We start from the raw sequence: 21,331 nt of genomic DNA, 5'->3' as shown, positions 1-21,331 counted from the left end.
CTTACCCCCCTCAGTCTCTTTCCTAGGCTGAAGGATTTTTGTCAATTTAATTTTCCTTCATAGAAAAGCCGTTTCACACTTTTAGTCATCCTTGTTGGCTTCAGTGCATCTTCTGGTGTGTCGGAAAGTTGCGCCAACACACAGACAGACAGACAGTCCAGGATGGGCCCCATGACGAGGATAGAATCATAGAATCATAGAATGGTTAGAGTTGGAAGGGACCTTAAAGATCACCTAGTTCCAAGCCCCCTGCCATGGGCAGGGACACCTCCCACCAGCCCAGGTTGCTCAAAGCCCCATCCAGCCTGGCCTTGAACACCTCCAGGGATGGGGCATCCACAGCTTCCCTGGGCAACCTGTGCCAGTGTCTCACCAGCCTCAAAGTAAAGATTTTCTTCCTAATATCTGATCGAAACCTACCCTCTTTCAGTTTAAAACCATTACCCCTCACCCTATTGCTACACTCCCTGAAAAAGGGATATGGATGGGTGCATGGAAATGAGCTCCCGAATACAGGTGGACGCATCTCCAAGTGAACCCCTCACTTGAGTGCCCGGCACAGGTGCCATGAGGTGTCCCAGGGCACTGGGAGGTGTAAGATGAACTTTCTAATGCCGCCCGGCTGTGGGCTTGATGCTGAAAACAGGCTATGCTTTAGCCAGAACTAACAGCATGTGTTAATGGCTGGTGCCGTTGTGTGCTTCCCTTGGCGAGGTGATGGAGTGAGGCTCACGGAGCCCAGAGACCATGATGGGCCAATTGTGTCCCCGTGCTGCGGAGGGCAGTGGCAGCGCCTTATCACCCGGAGCAGAGCAGAGGGTGGTGGGGAAAGCCGAGGGAAGCGTCCTTGGGGAGATAAAGGAAGCAGCGTGGTGGCAGGGCCGGAAAAGCTGCTGATGGAGGAGGGGAGGCACTCCCAGCCTCCGGCCACCACCGAGGTGCAGGAAGGGAGACTGGACCCGTGTGCCGGAGGTTTGTCAGAGCCTCCTGGGCCCAGGGTGAGTTGGGGCAGGCGAATGGCTGCCATCACCCTTGTCACTGGCAGGGACCACCCCCAGGTGGCCAGGACCCTGCTGGGACTGCGGCCTTTTCCAGGCCTCTGGGGTCAGGAAGAACAGGCAGAAAAAGGGAGGCTCGTTTTGCCAAAATATTTTTTTTTTGCTTGGCACTTTTTGGGGCGGTGCTGGCCCAGCGTGGTACAATTGGGAATGCACCCATGGATATTTTTCGCTCTGCACAACCATCCCCTGAGCCTTTCCAGCCCAGACCGCCATGCCTGCAGGTGTGATGGGGACAGGCCTGCGCTTGTTAGTGGCAGCGGACCTTTGCTCGGGATGGGCAGGCAAGGACCCCCCTCCTCCTGCCGCCATGGCCAGCGTCCCCAAGCCCCCCGCCATCACCTCCCACGTCACTCGCAGCCGCTCCCTGGGACCTCCTCGTCACCTGTCCCACGGTGGATGGGACACATCCCGGCCCCTCTCGCCGCAGCCTGCGCTGCAGATGCACTCCCCCCAAAAATCAGTAATTAATTGCATTATTTTAACCAAAGCTCTGGCTCCTTCAGGCAGCATGGCTTGCCATGGCGCTGAGGCCGGCTGACAGAACTGTGGGGGCTCAGGCATGCGGGGTGTGCGGGGCCGGGTGTGGGGTCGGAGGCCGGAGCGATGCCAGACCATGGGAGGAGATGTTTTGGGGAGTGTGTGGCGGGGGTGTCTGTGCGGCTGTTCCGCGGGTTAGCACATTGCCGCCGCTCCCTGCCGCCGCCGCTGTGCGGCTAAGCGCCGGGCTGGCACACTCTCCCCGCTCCCTGCCGGCGGGAGGGGCGGGGCGCGGGCGGCGCCTGCGCAGTGCCGCCGCCCCGCCGCTGCGGCAGTCGTGCGGGGTAGTTCTTCCGAGCGCGGCAGGAGGTGAGAGCGGCCCGGGCGCGCGGGGGCAGTGCGCGCGTGCGGGTGCGCGTGCGCGCGCCGGGCGCGCGGCGGCGACCGTTGGCGGCGACCGTTGTGGGGGGACCGTTTGGGGGTGGGGGGGAGCGCCCCCTCCCCGCTCCCCCTGCCCGCTCCCCTCAGGCGCACAGCCCGGGAAGGGCGGGGGGTGGTGGTGTCTGTTCGCCGTCGCGGCCCGGGGTTGAGGAGGGGAGGGGCAGCGAGTGGAGCCCGGGTGGCCGCCGCCGGCGCTTCCCCTTCTGGCGGTGAGGGGATCCCCTCGGCGGCAGCGCCCGCCGGCTCTGCCGTTTCCCTGGGGCCCGGTTGCCCCCCTGCCCTGACCGGCCGCTGTGCCCCGGGAACCCCTGATGCCTCCCCAGCCCGTCCTAAGCGGGGCGGCCCCCAGGTTACCTCAGCCCACCCCGCACGGGCCCCCTCTGAGGAGAAGGAGCCCTCGGGAAGGCGTTTCGGAGGTTTGGGGCCAGCACCCGCTCTGTTCGTTTCCGCCTTCCGCCCCACGTGGACCGGAGGGGTCCCGGCGGCACCTTCCAGCTCGCAGCTTCCCTCCGGGGTAGCCGCCACCCCGGTTGGGGAGGTGGGTAGGGGCGATCCTCTTCGCTGAGGAAAGAAAGGCTGATGCCGGCGCTGGGGAGAACGCTTCCCGGACAGCCTTGCATCCGGGCGAGGGTTCATTGTCACTGCTCTGTTTCGTTTGAGTTGCTCTTGGCAATCCCGCTATATCAGGCTTGAGCTGATAACCTAAAGACAGGACCGAGGCATCAGAAAAATAAATAAAAAAAAAAAACACAAGGCAAAACTGCTTTGCTCATATTTGCTTATGTTTGTTTTTTTTTAATTGCTCCGTTTGTGCCAAAAATAACGTTGCAAAATGTGTGGCGGAAACAAACCTTCATTGGTTTCTGATAGACTAGATGACTTAATAGGGCAGTACTGTTTCTTGTAGCACAGGCAGTTTTAAAAATTCCTGGAACTGCTGAGATTATGAAACCCTTAAGTTTATTCCCTTGCTAGTGTTTCTAAAGACTGCCAAGCTGGATACTGAGGATCCTCTCTGGCGTGGTCTTGAGAACATTCCTCCTAAGGCATAATCACGTATGGTTTAAAAGATTATTTTTTTTTTTAAGCTGTGGAAGATTTACCGTTTAAACCTCAAAGATTGCAAAATGCTTTCTAAGTAGTCGCTTAGAAATGTCCCCCTCTTACCTATCCAAATATTCCCCTGTGTCTGTTTAGAATAATATCTTGTCACTGGCTGAAATATATTGTATTGATCCATATACTTATTTGTCACTAGTGAATAAATTGAAAATATGAAGATTTTCAGGTCCTTCCGGGTGCTACATGGTTTTATTGAAAACCAGAAACAAAACTCAAGACTACATTTTGATCTTTGGTTCATGTGCTGAATTTGTAGTTCTGGCAGTGAGGAAAAACCCTGGTGTTTCACTTGCAAACCAGTCAGCTCAGCGCTGGAAGTCTGTCACAGCCCTTGTCGGCCCCTGTCAACCTAAACATATTTTAGAGTAGGACTACTATTTAAAATAATCTATTGCCATTAGTCTGGAGTCCAAAAAGATCATTCAGGAGCTTGCTGGTTTGATTAACAGCAGTTGGAGTTTGTTCAAGCATAGACGTAGTTTCATTATATAGTACAATACAACCTTTACTCTGTATAGCGTCATTCAAACAAATTGTATGGCAGAATGCACCACCGAATTACATTTAAAGTGCTCCATTGAATTAAGTACAATTGCAGAGATAAATGGGGAGAAAAATTCTAAGAATGGGAGAAATGTTTTCAGCTGAGGTTTGAAATTAACAGCCTGTGAGTATATTTGCATTGGTAGCATTAGTGTTATACGCTGTTTCTAGGATATGTGCTAGCAAAAATCAGATGCCAGCCAAAACTTTCCCAGGCAAATTTCCAGTTTGTAGGCCGTTTTTAATAATAATTATGATAATAAACCCCCCTTGAATTGTTACTCCTTGTCATGTTTGATTTCTAATACAGCTTGAATTGAAAGTTAATAGACCCCTCCTAAAATCAGTAGAAATATTTATCCTAGACATTTTTTTTTTCTACTTCCAGGGGAATGTTTGTTTTTGAAAAAACAGAAACTTTAGTGTGGTGTTTACTGGTAAACACTGTGGTATTGTACTCTTTTGGAAACACTGAAAGGAGTGTTTTATTTTCTTTAAAAATACACAAGTTTATTATTTTTGTATCTAAAAGGGAAGCAAGCTATTAAAATCTGATGTTTAACTGATGCTTACTGAAAAAGCAGATAGGTTTATTTGCTCACATCATTCCTGTTATTTGCAGTTCAGCTTAATAAAATAATGCTTCAGTTAAAAACTGATAGATGGGTGGTTAGCTTGCAGTGTGAGCTGTTATCTAGGGATGGCCCTAGGCTGGCTGCAGAATAGGTGCTCCAGGACAAACCGAGATGATTTGCAGCCTTTGAATCCTACTGGAATTGCAGATTCCGACTCGCAGGGAGGTGCAGGAAGAAGAGCTGACTGCAGCCCTGCCCTGGAAATCTTGGGCAAGAGACAAAAGTGGAGTCAGGCAGTCGCAATCAGTGAACCCATTCTTTTGTGGGAATTTGAAATTAGGGAGTGCTGTGGCATCTGGGTGGTTCAGTACCACGCAACCTGCCATTGCTTGGCTGCTGGTGAAAATCCTACAGAGGTCTGTAATGACCCAAAGTGACGTTACCATGTAGAAGCTGCTTGGCCTGGGGAAGGTGGATTAATGGTCTCCAGCCAGGCTGCAGTGGAAAGTTGTCATAGGAACTGGCTTGCTGTTTGGCAGGGCCATGCCTTGTCTTCACTCCTTTAAAAGAACACCTCAGTAACTAATCGCCTCAGGATAAGAAATATTTGTAATGCCATCCAGCGTAAACCATGAAGAGAGCAAGGCACTTCAGCTCTACCCCAAGGGAAACTGAGGACAGCGGTACACGTCAGCAGAGGACAGCCTGAGTGATGTACCTTGGGATGAGTTCGCAGTGCCTGCTCTATGCCGTGTCCTTGCCTCGGGGTGGCTCATGAACGCTGGGTGTCCTGATATAAAACAGCTGTGGCTTTTTTAGCATTGAGAATAATCGGACGGAAAACTGCACAGAATGTGCCTGGGAGTGGAAGCCTTGTCTTGCTCTTTGGGATGTGTTTGGGATGAGATATGTTACCAAGTCAGTGCATGGGAGTTCTTCACTTATTGTCTGTACTGCGTCTACTTTTTAAATTTTATTTATAGTGTCAGCAGCACAAATACCATTTGAAATTATATTTGAAATGTCCATGATCGGAGTCTCTAAAAGTTGGCTATTCTGTGCTGAAGCATATTTTATTCTTTGAGCATCTCCAAAGTGCACATTCATATAAATATTTCCTATTGTAGAATGTCTGTTTTGTGCTACTAAAGAAATTATTATTATATGTCATGGTTATGATGCTCATAGCAATGAGCTGTATTTTGCTTTTTAATCATTATGACTCCTTAACTGGAATGGTTCCTAAAACCTTGGACTGTGTACTCTGCGTAGAGAGAGCATGTATAACATGAGTCTGCTTTCTTAACGCAACCACAGAGAGAATCCAGCATGCACAACAAATAGAACTTAACGTACAGTAAATAGGCCTTAAGCAACATCTGGAAAAAGTTGCACAGGTATTTAAGGTAGTCACTGTAAACAATTGATAATCTAAACCCGCCTACATAAGTCTCATGCATGTGTTTGCAGGGCTAAAAAGGTGCTTGGGAGACCTGCCTCTATGAAGCCATATTAGGAGAAATACATTTTTTTTATATGACAGCACGAGATCAAGAAGAAAGCCTGAGTAATACAGCCTGAAAAACCACACAGCAGCCCGTGTCGAATCTTACTACTACCTGAACGTGTAACGGTGCGTGCATCTTACTGTAAGGTCAAAAGCAGGTTTGCTCTTACTTCCTGGTGTCCTGGTTTGTCCTCAAACCAGGACACCTGGACAGCTGCGTCCCCAAAGGTAGGAGTAGTGGATGGTTCTGCGCCAGCCCTCTCAGTCCTGTCACTTTTTCAAGTCTGGTACAGGATGGTGGAGGCTAAACTTGTGTCCTGCTGGTGACCTTAGCTTATCATCCTCTGGGCATGAATACCTGCTGTGGGATTTACCAGCACAGCCAGCCCTTTTTTGGTAGTTTCATAGAGATAAAGTTCTGACTAAACTGGGGAGGTTGGAAACCCCACTGTGACTATCTGCATGGTACCTTCTCTTAACACGTAAGCAAAACAACAAGTGGGTTTTTACCCTGTGCATCATACCAGCTAAAACTGCTCTAAAATCTGCAAAGGTGTGAGTCCATTAAATGTGGAGAGCAGGAGTCGCAGTAATTAGATACCTATAGAAATGGTGCTAGGACGTGAGCAACTTGTTGGTTTCTCTTTTGAAATTAAAGGATGTGTGGGCACAGCTTCTATAGGTGGATGGAAGAAGAAAAGGAGACCCAAGGAGATCTGATTTTTTTGAGATTTGAAGGTGGCTCCAAAGTGAAGTAAGTTAGTAGAAACAAATATGTGGGAACAACGTGCTCTAGTACTCTTGTGTTGTACCCATCCTGTTAGTAAGGAGGAGGCAGTTTTGGTCTCCAAAATTACCATTCTGGCTCTTTTCACCACAAGGGATTTATTTAAAAACAAAGGTTCCTTGAAGTCATTATGTGGTCCAAAGTTAGCTTAATTTAGTTACAGAGTATTCACAGCTCCCAGCTGCCTTCTAGATATTTTCAAACAAAGACTTACTATTTTGTATGTATGCTTGCTACAAGGTTATCATTTAACCTTACTTGGCACAACTGGTGCAGAGGAAAGGGTAAAACAGAGATTTCCTGTATGGGTTTCTGCAGGAGGCTCTAAAGCAGGGTGGTTTTCCACTGTTTACTTAAGAGCAGCCCTTTGGATTAGCTGGCTTTGACCCAGGCCTTGTAGTTCTCCCTGTTAACATTGGCATAATACATAAAACACTTAAGATATGTTCTTGCTAGATTTTCAGGAAGCAAATTCTCGACGAACCCTCCAGGAAGGTACACTTCCCCAAAATACTTTCCAACTGGGGTGGTCCAGCTTTGGCAGTTGTGTTGGCCGGATATGGATTGTGGGACCTTCTGGGTGGGTTGTCCCTTTCTTGTGTGAGCTGCTGCCTTTCCCCTGGCAGCAGCTGCTGCCTGCACCACTGCGGTAGCAACAGCTGCATCCCAGCTGTGTACCCTGGGTTCAGGAGGAAGCATTTAGCTGTTCAGGCAGTGTTTGCTGCTAAAATCAGTATTCCTTATCTCCTTTGGAGAATGGTAGCTGTGGGTGGGAATCAACTCGTATTTTACTACTTGGATCATGCTTCTCTTAGTATTTGCGTCAAATGTAGTCCATCTGGCCATGGCGTATATCTGATAGGCTTCTAAAATAACCTAGGAAGGAAGGTAAATTCAAAAGAGAGAAGGCTGATGGTTTAGCATAAAGCATACTAAAATCTCCAGAGCAGCTGAATTCAGATGGTGTTTGGGTTGATTCAGTTGGTGATGAGTTGCACATGGGCATGCACAGCGAATAATTAGGAACATGGGGCCAGAGAAGAGCATGTGAATGTTCTGCCCACAGAAACGTGAAGAGGTGCTGAGATTTATGCCGGTGCTTTGTAATCGCAACACAGCAATTACCAATAATAACATCTAAGAGTAAGTGCTAGTAAACATCAGGCTGCTTAGGTAATTTTGCAAGTCAATAAGGAGAGCCAGTTGCAATTAAAAAGAAATAATCTTTTTAGATGTTGATTTCCTTTGCTTTCTCCATATGAGAGACCTTTTTCCCAAAAAAAGAAGAGCTGAACATATTGGCAAAGGTATTTCAGGTGTTTCTTTCTGATCTTTTCAAGTCACCTTTTTGGATATTACAAAGCAATTCGATTTCAAGACTATGCAAAGACATATAAGTCCTTTGAAGTCACAAGAAAGGGCTGCAAGATTTGGGCCCGAGTGTCCTGGTTAAATTATGTCGTTTCTGACATCCTGTGCAGTATTCACTCACACCTTTTAAGAACAGATACCCATAATAGCTGTGTAGTTGTTTCTTTTTCATTGCTTGTTCAGTTCTACTTTTATATTACTATTCTCTGTGTATGCTTTTAGGTCAGGATGAGTTCATTCCCTAAAGAAAAAACTTGGTCAGTTGAACATAAATTGCAGGTGCTCTGAGCACCATTTAGCTTGAGGCTGACCCTGGAAACTGCTCTTCCAGTTCAGTTCCTGTAGCTTTCCCATCGTTGAATACAAGTGGCCGAGTGAAGCTGGAAAGAGGAATTTAACATAGAATCAAGCCAGACTGGTAAATTATCTGTTAGTTCTGCTGTCTGGAAACTGAGGCAGGAGTCAGATTTCATTTTCCGCTTCACATTGCAAGCATCAGTCAGTTGGTGCACCAGTGATGAAGGGCAGGTCAGCAAGGCAGTGCCTGTTTTGAGTCTTTCGGTGTTTTGGGATGCTGCATTTCCACATTGTTTTCCTTTGTTAAAAAAAGGAAAATAAAACATTGCCTAAAGGGAAGTACAAACACATGAAAAGGGTCTCTCTGAAGGGAGAACGGGTCAGCGGACCTTTTCCACCTGTAATCAAAAGCAGCTGACAGGGATGCATAGAGTTCTGCTAGGGAAAAATGATAAAAATGAGCATTTGCTACCTAAAGCTGTGAGTGCGTCAAGTAATTAGACACAAAACCCATCTTCCCTATTCTTCAGCATGCTCGGGCTACACGAATGCGTCGCAGCTAAGCAGTGACTAGCATACCAGACGATCTTCTGCTAAGTCCTTTTTAGTTAATAATATGAGTTTAGCCTCTAGAAGGCATTAGCTTGCCTGTACCATTAACCACTTGGTGACTGCAAACATCCTGAGCGGAACGTGTCTCACACGTGTTCTGGCATTTATTAGTATCTTCCTTATAGTGGTGTTGAAATGGGATGATTTTATAGAGAGTGAGTATGTTAAAAAATGTCAGTGCTGGAATTGTCAGCAGATGTGTGTGATATTTTATGAGCAAATTGTATACAAATTGGAAAGAGCTTTATTTGCTGCGATCTGAGATGAAATATCCATCTGTAGCCTTCAATAATTTCGGGACTTTGTCACTTCTGATGCAGGGAAATAACACTGTGGCCTTTCTAAGAGTTTGTTAAAAACACGTTTGTAAGCTAACCTTTCCTATTTTTTTCACATGATAATAGGCTAGGTAGGTTCTTAACCTCTTCTTTTACGTGTATTGTAACTTCTCTTGTAATATTGCACTGGCAGTTTTATGAGCCAAGACCAAAAAACCCTGCTTGCTAAACTTGAGCAATCAGGAGGGAACAGATGATGAAAAACTAACAATCTTTTACTCATCTACCACTCGTTTTTCTTCACAGACATGTAGTGAGTAGATATTAACAAAGACAGTAGTAAAAAGCACTTTCAGTCCTCATAAATCGATGCGTGCTGGTGGGGTCAGGAACAAATATTGGAAAGGTTAGGACATGTAGAGAACTGTCTTCCCGCGTTGTGATGCTCAAAGGCAGGCTGGAATATTTTTCAATTGCTGTTTTGAAAGCCATTAGAAGGAGGCATTTCTGTGGCTGCACAGGAGGCTTTGTGCTGGCTGAGCGCATTGTCAGCTTTTTTCCTACTAGCTACAGTAGGTCAGGTAACGTGCTGAAAAAGAAATCTTTCTCAGTGTATCAGGGCTGTCGTACTACTCTGCTTGGGACAGACAATTTTAGAGGTGTCTCAGAACGCAGGAGATTCGAGCTGTTGGCTCATCCGCAGCAAGAGCGCAAGACTGCCCTGTTGAATGAGTCTTCAACTATACACCGACAAGATACTTGAGAAGTCCTGGCCGGAGGGAAGGTTCACTGTTAGCAGCTCTTGGCGCTGATTTTGGGATAACGGGGACCTGCTGACGATGGCTTCTTAGTTGTTTGTTAATGTTCTCTCACCTTTCAGGCTGACAGGTTTCTTCCAGGTCACAGCTAATGGAGTACGTCTGTCACTTCATCTGTGTTCCCTCTGAGCACCCTCTGTGCTGAGACAAGTACAGAGAGAGCACTCTGTGTGTCCTCATCAGCTCCTGCCCGAGAACAGTCTCCTATGTCAGCGGGACTGATTTAACCTATTAAGAATGGTGGGCTGAAGGGACCATGGAAAGATGACTTTGTTTTCCTCAAATGAACTTGGTAGTTTGTGTTTGGCTTGGACGGGGTAGTAAAAAGTTTCTGAAGAAAATAAGTTGATACAGTTGGAAAACAGTATAATGTAGGCCCTTGGTATCACTTGATAAAGCTGAGACAGTTAGGTTATCAAAGAGAAGCCAGAGACTTAGCAGAAGTTCAAAGTCATCATAGACGTTCAGTTATTTTACTGATGAATTCTGTTGCATAACAAATACGGCATGAATTAGCAGTGTTTTGGAACAGCATGGGAATACTGCAGGGAAAGTATTTGTAAAATTAATTTACTTGTAGAGTTTCCTGCAGTGGTGACTTGGTACTACACATCTGTCAAGATTAAATGAGATTTGGGGGCTGATAACACTTAGGTGGGGACACCATTGTGCCCTAAGGACAGACTTGTAATTTCATTTGTAATCAGGCAGACTATAATTACTATGTTTGCCTCTGATTAAAAAAACAGGTCAGAAAAGGAATGAATTGTGCTCTGTATGTGGAGGGGAACTTCACACCGTAAGAGCACTTCCAGACACCTACAGACTTCGTGTTCCCGGATTTTACATCTTTGTGCTTGCTCAGTTGGTAGGTCTGTGTAGCTTGCTTCTCATCGGCCAGGAGCTGCTGTGTGGAACTGCTTGCTAAGAACAGAGTGCAGGAAAGGTTTTGGATATGCGCCTTTCTGATCTCTATGATCAGTGATAAGTACATGTCCAACCTCTGGTTTGGGGTGAAAGAAGCTTTCTGCGTGGCTCAGGTGAGGGGCACCTGGGGAGGAGAGAGTTGTACTTTTGGCCTTTGTGAGCACTTCAGGAGAGCGTTACAGCCAGCCCAGGAGCGATTTTGATGAGTCGAGCATGGAAGCAGAAGACTCTTGCTGTTCTCATGTGAAAGGCTAGATCAGCCTCAGGGAAGGCTTCTTGGAAGAGAGATGGGTAACCATTATTAAGGACAAAAGCAGGAAGCCCATGAAATCAGTAGTAGGCTAGTGTGCATGTGGTGCCCTATATGTTAGGATAACTGAGAATCAAGATCCTCTTTACTAAATGATCCCTGTATTTATCTTCCTAGTGCACTTGACAGCTGAGGAGTATCATTATTTTATCTGGTTTGTGTTTTGTGGACAAACAGCAACTTGAAAACTGGCCTAGTTTTGCATATGAGTCTGTAGCCTTGCTAGGTATTAAAGCTTTCTCTTCTTTGCCAGGCTTAGTTCCATAGTCCTCAGCTCATCCTTCTTCTTTTGGAAAGATGGGTTTATTTGTCAATGATCTGCCTGTTATTGGTGGGTAAGATCTCAAAAGGAAGAGAGACCAAGTTAGTATATGAGGATTTGCTAAGCTTTTTCCGTAAAGGAGGTGGGAGGAGAGGGCAATGGCGCTGGGGAAGAAAACTCGTAGCAGGAAAAAAAAGTTCTCACTGGTTTTGACAGAGCAGCTCTGAGAATTGCCGGATCGTCTTCAGCTGTTGATCTCAGTATTTATTTTCAGTAGCTTTTTTTTATGAAGGAGGAGCCAGTGTTCCCCAGTTCAAGTATGCCAGCTTCTTTACTCAGCAGCACGTCCCTTGGCAAGTGTTGTGTCCAGAGCCCTGGGACTCAGGCTGACCAGCCAGCTGGCAGTCTGCACCTGGGCTGAGCAGGGACCTCTTTCAGCCAAGGCTGGAGGAACACGTGAAGTCATGTTTCCAGCCTGTGGAGTTGGTTCAGATGCTGATTCTGCTGTCACATCTGTTTATGTAGCCCATAAACACGTAGAGAGGGCCCATCCAGAATGGAAGAGGGTGTCTTTAAAAGGAGTGTCTTTAAAAAAATCATCCTTATTCTTCCGTTTACTTTCAAAGATTAGAAAAAAGCCAGAATAAGCTTTCAGTATCTTTGCTTTTTCTATAAAATATTAATGAAGCAGGGACCATGATCTTTAGAGACAAGAGGGTTTTGTTAACAGTCAGTAAGGAAAGCCAATAAAAATGTCCTTCCTCACCTTCAGTGTTTAGAAGATAAAGAGGACTTTTGGCTGTTTGTGTTATCCAAGCTGACCCAGTTGCATGCTTTCGGAATGACTGTGCTACTGATCGGAATTGTGCATCTCAAATACTTTGTCAGTTGCTACTGCGCTTCTGGAAAGGCCCATTAAGTCTGTATTTGCTTCCTGAAACACAGTGGAATCTAATGAAAAGCATCATTGTTTTGAAACACCGTGATCTGCTGCCAAAAGAGCTACTGTTGTATAATCCTTAATAGCAGGTTACAGTGGCAGTTGTTCCTTGGTTTGAAATCGGTATGTGGAAGGATGGCTTTCCAGTTCTGTCTCCGGGGATGGCACGCCTCATCTTGTTCTCTCTTTTTGGGAACTGTTAACTCACACAGAGGTGTTCAGCTGTCCTGAGTTGGTAATAGATCCTCGCACAGGTTTGAACACCAAGAGTGTTACTTAGAGGTAACAAGCTGAAGGGGACAGAGGAGACCATTGGTCTCCTTTGAGAAGGGGGAGCAACGCTCTGGCTGCTGAGTAGCCAGGGATTATATCTGTCAATTCTTACCAGCAAGATTGTTACTAAAGATGTTTCAGATTGTTCTGATGTAAAAGAACAGAGTTGGAATAGAAAAGTTTATCTTTACTTTCCTTTCCTTTCCGATTTGCAGAATTCAGGGTGTTCACTTCCATGCTGACATTTCTGCCTTTTGTGCTGTTTATGTTAACCTGCAGCTCGGCTAGCACTCTGTCATGCTTCATCTTTTTAGCAATATACCAGTATTTGCAGGTATCCGTCAAGCAGTGAATTCCTGTTGTGGTGAGCATTTGCATCAAAGCTTGCCTCACGATTTTCAGCTAAAGCAAATACATAGGAACTCTTAAATATTTTCTTTAGGGTAGACTGTATTACAGCAGAGGGATCAAATTAATCTCTAGTTTTCAATCTTTTGAGACCCTGTGCAACCAGAGCAGTTGCTTACGGGAAAACAGTGTGAGTAAAATACTTGAATTATCTTACGTGTTTTTTACTGGAATTTAACAGCTGGAAACAAAAAGCAGTGAGAACATCTCTTAGCCAGGTTCATGCTTGCTGTTGGCATGCGCTCAGTTGGACATCAGTCTGGGAACCTCCACAGCAGAGGCTGCTGCAGGCTGCTGAAGACCTTTTCCCAAGGAAGCGAGTTTCCCTGGGCTGTTAGGGTGCACAGTTCATGCCCGTGTTGGCTCAGAAGAGCCTTTGTTTGGCCATTCACCTTCTCCCCAGGTGAAGCTTCTCTCTGGAGGTTTCTTTACGATTTTGCTTGTGCCTCAGCCTTTTGTTCACTGATACATTGATTTATAAGATGAGAAACAGTCACCTGAGGCATGATACTGAGTTTGACTGACCTGCTTTGTGACTTTTCTGCAGTATTAATTCTTGACTCTGTGAAAAAAAGGCTGATTTAAATATCATCCCCCTCCCCTTCATTTAGAGCCCTCTGGTGATGGAAAAACTACTTTGGAAATTTGTTGTTTCATAATGAACTGTCCTCTCTGTTAATATTTTTTGTGTGGATTTATTTAATTTCCAGTCATGGGCTCTTGTTCTGTCATTGCTAGACTGAGAGCCCTCCGCAGTCACGCTGCTTTCCTGTGCATAAATGCTTCTAGACTACATTCAAATCACCTGCAGAGCCACTCTCTGTAATTTGGCAATCTTCCACTCCAGCTTTACTCTCTTTCACAGCTTTATTCCTTCCTCAATATAATCAGTATCGTTCTTGAATGGGGACAGCTGGCTGAAGACACTTTTCCAGCAGTGCTTGTAGCAGTGACATATAGGCAGATGGAGTCCTGCTTGGTAGCCATGTACATCCAAGGATCGCATTTGACCTGCAGTTGCAGCGTTTCCTTAAGCGCTCATGTCTGCTGATTCTTCTCTGTGGCATAGCTCTTGCTCTTCTGGATCAAGTCTCACATTCCTGAAGTCTTCCTTTTTTTCTAGCGGTGGGACAATACAGGGCACACTAGACTTAGAGAAGTGGAGAACCAGCATTACCTCTAACAAACTGTTTGTGTAAGAAGCAGTATGTTAGAAACAACTAAAATGGTAATTCTGCAGGAAATATTGAGAAGCATGAGGTATACAGAAGCTAGAAAATATGCTAATTAGCTCACTGGAGAATTTGTGGTTCCCGTTTCAAGGCAGTAAACTCAGTTACAGATAAATGAGGAGAATGGATGGTCTCATGGTACTCAGAGAGGGTCAGATTTGAGGTTTGCTCCTCATAGAGTTGCACTTTGGGTTTCACAGTTTTCCAAATTCCTTTCTAACCATCCATAAAATTGATGATAATTAAATAATGCTTAAAATATTTTAAATAACTAGTGCTCCTTGGGGTTCCTGAATGAATAGAACTCCTTGGATAGGAATGGATGGTCACCCGAAGAAACTCTTATCTGTCCATGTTTTTTAGTGTGTCCAATGCGTTTGGGTCCTGGATTATTACTGGAGCTCTACGTGCTGTGCAGCAACTCTGTGGGTATGGTTGTCAGTAGAAGTAGTCTGATAAAAAAATCCATGTAAAATAAGCAGGGTTTGTTTAAATATATTTTACAACATATTTGATATATAGCCATTACTTTAGCATCTGGTTTTACGACAGAGATAAAATTCAGCCTGAAATTAAATTAAATCCTATAATAACCCACATGAGTAGCACTCTCCCCTCTTATACTTTACCCATTGAGAAATAACCCATGAGTTACTGTTTTCTATCAGTCAGACCATAGTCAAATAAAAGTACGACTGGGAACACTTCACTGATTGCACTAAAAGCACGCTCTTGGCAAAAAGCAGCTGCATTGATGTCAGCGCTGCAGTGCTGCCCAAGAGAAACAGCTACCCCCTTGCTGCGGGAGGACTCAAAGCTAGTGTCGGCGATTGCAATCTTGGAGGTGGGAGGGTTAGTACAATCTGTGGAGCAAGGAGAGTGTTATCCATCTAATATCCATCTCATCCAGTGGGTCTTTGTATACTGCAAGTGGGATCTACTGTGAGCTCAATACATGTGTCTGTGGTTAACCTTAACAGGTTCTGAACAGCAGATCTCTACCTCTTTAATACGCTGTAATGGGCATAGAGAATTATCCTGCTTAAAGCCAACTTCAAGTATTAATTACCATGAGTACGCTTTGAAGTGTTTCTTGGAAATAATTTAATATTCAAATAGGAAAAGCGTATTTTGTCCTTCCTGCCATCATGAAAGTGAAGCCTTGCTGCCAGAAAGGTGGCCACCCAGAAGTGGAAGTTCTTCAAGTGAAGAACTTAACTTTAGTCACAAGGAGAAAAAAAATAAAGAGTCAATTTTCTGGCTTAGGTCATTTACAAGCTTCATTGCTTATATTTGGAAACTGTGGGCTTTCCAGTGCTGCCAGAGATCTCAAGTCATGGACATATAATTTTCCAAAAGCATCACTAATTGAAAACACCTTTTGGAAACAATTTTCTGTTGGCCATCAAGCAGAAGCATTGGCAGTAAAACACAGAGTGGTTTGAGTTGTCATCCCAGAGCTGTGGGAGACAGGAGAGGAACTGTGCGAAGTAACAGTTAGAGCTGGTGTGTAAGTCTGCAATTCAGAATAGGATCGGAGTGTCATTCGGCATCCATGCAATCCCTGAAGCTTGGAGGGAGTCAGAAGCCTGCTGCTTTGGGGCTTGTGTCATGCCTAAGTACAGGTAGTTCTCAGTCTTCAAGAATTTGTAGGCGTGATCTAGATACCTACTGTAACTGATAACCTTGACCAAAACTGATTATATTTTTGCCTTCTAATTCTTCATTAATTGAATCCAGTGTTGTCATTTTCAGTATGTTTGCCATCAGGTAAAGCTGACGTAGCCCAAAATATATTCAGGTAATTATATTAGAATTCTTGGAGAGACTTGATCAGACTGTCTGGTTAAACACGTTCACGTCTTATGTGTATTCTGTAACATTCTCTTTGGTTGCAAATTGAACGGGACATACTTTGTTAGCATTGAGGGATTAACACTGTATCATCCTTTTTTTTTCAATGCAAACAGGAAATATTTCTTGAAGAATTTTACCCCTTTTGTGTTATTCCTCATCTCTGTTCAGTAATGCCTCTGCTCCCTTGATAGGATTTCTCTTGTTCCTACCATACTTTAAAAAATCTTCTTTTTATTGTCCTTAGCTCTGCAGAAGTGGGAGCTCTGCCAAATTCTGTGAGTTGGTTTATCACGAGACTTTTTTTCTTTTTACATTGCACTGGTATGAGCTAAAGGAGTGGTTTGTCCTGTTTTCCAATGTGTTTTAATGGTACTCCTGGATTCTCCGATCATAATGACTTCTGTACACCTGGGACCTGTAGTTCTGAGTTATCAGGAACATTAAAATGTGGGCTGGGGAGTCCCTCACCCATTCTCTCTCTATTGTTCTTCCTAAGCAGAGCGTGAGCAGAGATTTCAGTATTTAGCTCACATGAATAGTTCTGGGTTTCAGAAATGCTACTTAACAGACTTTTTTTCTCACGAGTTGGCATTTTCAGTTTTAGAAAGTCTATGTCACCTTGCCTTCTGGCAGCCCTAAGACGTCTCATCTTTGCTTCCCGGACACTAGCTGAATTGACTCAGCCCTTGGTTGAGGTGGGAGCCTGCACAGAAAGGACTGTTCCAGGGAGATAGCCATGGAAGGGCCGGCATGCTAGGGGAAGAGGAGTAACTATTGGTATTTGTATGTGAACTGATTCATTGCCTTTGCAGAGAGCTTCAGTGTGAGCACAGCGGGTGAGATCAAGCACAGTGCCTGAGTGACCGTGTTGGAGAGGAGACTGAAATTGTTGTGCACCAAACAAGGGAAGAGTTTGGGAGTGTGGGTGCAAAATGGGAGAGCCAGGGGTCAATGCAAGGTTTGAACAGGGAGCAGAAATCAGGTGTGCTGAGAAATGTGTAGAGATTTGAGCTTGCTAAGGCTGTATCTGTCTACGTATTAATTCCTGCTGTGCAGTTTAAAGCAGGGCAGATATATCAAGGCATGCTTATATTTATGAAGCTGGCAATGTTAAACATGAAATTACATTTCATATACTTTTTAGCTGACCTCTCAGTGCCGGCCAGTTGATGCTAAGTATTGAAATTTGAATTTGTGCTAAAGTATACTGTGCAAGGAAGATGCAATGTGTCTATGTGATTCATCCTGACAGCACTAGGATCTCACATTGGTTTTTAGCACAGGGACTGAGGAATTAGGACTTCTGCATTTGATTCTCACTTGCTCCGTGTTATTACCTTCTCTGTGCCCCGCTATCCTTAGCTGACAAAATGGGGACAGCACCTTTTGCTGCCCCTTAAATGTATTATCTGAATGAGAGTTTGTGAAGTGCTTTGGGTTCGCAGGCGTAAAAACTGCCGTGCTGGGTGAGGCCAGAAGCCTGCCCGGCCCCTGGTGGCACAGTGGCAGTAGGAGATCCTATTGAGGGGGACAGCACACTCCCGGCCACTTTCTGCAGACCATCCCAGGATGTCACAGGATCTGATGCTAACCTGAGTGGGTTTCACCTCCTCTGATGCTAGCTGTCTCAAGTGTCTCGCCTAAACTAGATGCAAGCTACTTCTGCCCTTGGTGGAGGGAGAGGGACACTCCTGGGAAGTGAGTCACTCCCTTTTCTCAACCACCCTTACATGGACAGTCCTCTCAGCTGCAGAAAAGAACTGCTTTCTCCCTCCCTGTTTGTGAGACCATGCCATGACCCGGACCATGAATTTGATCCGAGTTTTGAACAAAGCAACCCCAATCCTGCTTCCCTTCCCTCTTCCCCTTCTCAGGATTTTAACACGGTTCATTTCTCCCTCGCTGGGACCCCACAAAGCCACCTCCAATAGAGCAGCGTTGCAGTGGGGATCCAGGAACCACTCTAGGCTTGGCAAGGGCACCATGAGACGTGTCAGTATATTTGCAGCCTCTGACTAGATGCAAAGCTTTTAAGTAACTAATGTTAGGTGTGGTGATTTTTCTCGCTGTTTGCTTTCTACTGGGCACGTACATGTGTGGGTCGTACTGAGAAGGTATTAAGGATTCTTGAAGCAGAACGTGTGAGAAGAGGCAGATGTAGCGCATGGCAAATTAGTGTGAGTACACTACAACGTTGGTGTTGGTCAGTGATGCTTTTGTTTTCTGCTATATAAGCTCTCGGAGAATATCCTGGAAAAAGTGGGACTGTCACTGCTGTTTTGTTCATCTCTACATTTTAGTGTGTGTGCCTCTGATTTGGCATTGCATCATCAAAGTGTTAAAACAAACTCGGAAAAAAATACACATCAAGTATTATCAGGTGCAGAAATTTCTGACTGTTTGTCAAAAAAGATAAGAAAAATAGTAGTAAATCTTGAACAGGAATGCTTCTGAACATGTTATTTTATATGTATGAGTACTTGAAAAAAATACACTATGGATAATACTTGAAATCAGCCAAAACCTGACAAAAGAAGCAAATGGACTTATTTCAAAATATGTGCTAAAAATCTCATGTTCTTTTGGACCAAAGCATATGTGCTGCATAGTAGCCCTGTATCAAAGCTTTGAAGCGGAGATTTTAAATACTTTTTCAAAATTAACCCTGTAGCATAAATGCTATCAGATGCTTAATTAAGACTGTACTAGTAAGGAGCATGTTTGCAATAAATTACAGGGAGTTGTTCTGACATGTTTTGTCTATGTAAAGGTTTCTATTTTTATGTGAAGCTATTTACAGATTATTGATTTCAAAAATAGATTTGTAACTAAAGAAAGATGCATCGTATTTCAGTTGCTCGGAGTTGAGAATCTTGCCTGGCTTGCTGCCCGCTCTCTTAGATGTTTATTCCAGTGGCTTACAAGTGCATGGAGTGATTCAGCCCTTCTTATTTTTCTCTCTATTTGGAAGAAGGAATTTGTATTCAGGGATCAGGTCTCATATCAGGTCTCATATCTCTTACCCATGCAGGTAGGCTGATCTGTACACCTTTAAAGCATCAGAATAATTTCATTGAAGTCCATGAGACTTTTTGTGTGAGTAAGACTTTTGGGTGGGGAACATCCATCACAATATCTACATCCATCACAATATCCTTTGTCAGTTGTTACTGTTTTATTTCAGAGCAGCAAGCTCTTGTCACAGTGCCAGCGGAGCCTGCTAAGCTGGAAGAGTGCCTTTGAGTTCACGTAATACAAAACTTCAGCATAAGTTTTTTTTATTTTATGCTGTGTGAACATTAAAAGAAAGATTTTAATAAATGAATCAGGGCAAAGCTTGAAGGTAGAGGTAATATCTTTTATTAGAGCAACTGATAGTTTGAAAACTTAGACAAGCTTGTGTGGCCAAGAGCTTGTCTATTTTTTCCAGCCATACCAATTGGTCTAATAAAAGATATTGCCTCTGTCTACAAACCTTGTCCTGCCTATGAACTCCGTTCATCACAGCTACAGCAAAATACGGCTGGAACATTAAAATAATTCATGCCTTTCTTGCCTAATTATGGAAACTCAGATTTTTGTGGTTTCCTCGGGTCTCAGCTTTTTGAATCCCAGCACAAACAGAATGATGCAGTCTGGTTTCTCCTGCTGAAGGGGAGAATTTATCATATAGCAGCTCAAACTGCTGCGCTGATTCCTCATTTTAGAAAGGATGTTATTAAAGGTAACCTGCTAAAGTTCTTCTGCCATCTGGATTTTAGGGTATTTTGTAGGATATTATTGGTGAACAATCAGATGTCTGGCACGGATGGCTGTTGGGAGCAGTCCTATCCTAGTACCTGTGTCAGCATCTCTGATGTGGTGTGATGGTGATGGGAAGCAGATAAGTGGGAAGAAGAGGCTGGCTCAACGGAAAGTCTCTGGCTTTGGCTGTGGGTGTAAATCTTCGAATCTTGCTATGTGTCTGGCTGGGTAAGCAGAATAGTGTAGCCCTTCTAAATGGCAGGAAGCTTGGATTTGGACTTGTTACAGCTGGAAGACCTAGACCCAGACCTGTCTAAGATAGAACATAGGAAGTTCCGTTCAAATACACGGAAAAACTTCTTTACAGTGAGGGTGACAGAGCACTGGAACAGGCTGCCCAGGCAGGTGGTGGAGTCCCCTTCTCTGGAGATTTTCAAGACCCGCCTGGATGCAGCCCTGAGGGATGTGCTTTAGGCAATCCTGCTCTAGCAGGGGAGTTGGACTAGATGATCTCTAGAGGTCCCTTCCAACTCTGAAGATTCCGTGATTCCGTGATTCCGTGATTTGTAAGACCAGCCATGCAACAGTATTTTCAGAGCTCTCTCACTTGCCTTTTAGAGGTCTTAAATGTGTATGTCCTTTGGATCTGAATCTGTAGCTTTAAAATAGCTCCAGGTAAGACCAAGGTGGTGATAATCTGGACCATCTTGAAATATCCATGGGGTATATGATTTTCCACCCTCTGGGGACGCAAGCCCTTTCTGTAGTTTGTAGTCTTGGGGTTGTACCAGATCCCTCACTGTGCTGCTTGTCTCTGTCTTCTGACCTGGAGTCTCTGTTGCTTTGGCATGGGTGCTGCTCCTCTCCCAAGGTCCCTCTCCTCCATCAGGATTGCTGCAGCCCTTGCTGCCTGTAAGGAGCGTTCCCACAGGCAGTGCCCTGCCTTTGAAGTGGAACGGGTTGATGCTTGCGGGCTGTTCAGTTCTGTGCCCTGTGCTGCCTTCCATCTGCCTTTGGGCATGGCTTAAATAGCTGGTAATTACTTATAAGCCCTTGGTGGCTGGGGCCTGGGCTATTTTAGAAGCTGTTTCTCCCTGCATGCCCTGTTGTGGAAGCTGCGGCTGGCTGGAATGGCCCGTCGCCCTCTCGCTGCGGTGACCTCCTCTCCTGGGTGTGTTGCAGGGAATTCAGGGGGGAGAGCTCTCAGCTCTGGCATGCGGTCCCTTGGGCTGCCTGCCAGGGCCTAAATTTGGTGACCTTTAGGATGTGGCAGAAGATGCATTTGTAAACTTTGGTTACAGTAACTGGGAGACAAGCAGAGAATGCTGGGGGAGGGAGGAACATATTTTTTACAGACAAGCTGTTTGCCGTCTGCTTGATTTTTATGACCAGCAACTAGTAGGTAAATAAACTAACAAATGCTGTGACGATTGCAACTGTTGCTCTTTAATCAAATTTAAAACTAAAAAGTTATACAGATTTCCTCTAG

At 45.0% G+C, this 21,331-nt stretch overlaps 1 protein-coding gene across 3 annotated transcripts in view; it reads left to right on the top strand.

The window, feature by feature from the left end:
• The first annotated feature begins 1,762 nt into the window (after positions 1-1,762).
• NT5C2 (5'-nucleotidase, cytosolic II) overlaps positions 1,763-21,331 on the top strand; it is a 62,839-nt gene continuing 43,270 nt past the window's right edge. Inside the window, exon 1 of one of the 3 annotated variants that reach the window (XM_054206155.1) lies at positions 1,763-1,907. Coding sequence is in view for 1 of the 3 variants with exons in the window: in XM_054206156.1 (XP_054062131.1) it covers positions 9,514-9,652 (139 nt within the window). In the remaining 2 variants the exon portion in view is untranslated. Of the gene's footprint in view, positions 1,908-9,483; positions 9,653-21,331 lie in introns of those variants that run through there. The other 2 variants (XM_054206156.1, XM_054206157.1) reach the window with 2 other exon arrangements.

This window comes from Rissa tridactyla, chromosome 6 (assembly GCF_028500815.1).
Source record: "Rissa tridactyla isolate bRisTri1 chromosome 6, bRisTri1.patW.cur.20221130, whole genome shotgun sequence".
NCBI classification, from domain to species: Eukaryota; Metazoa; Chordata; class Aves; order Charadriiformes; family Laridae; genus Rissa; species Rissa tridactyla.
The sequence above is the reverse complement of the archived record's forward strand: the minus strand, read 5'-3'. Positions and strand labels throughout refer to the sequence as shown.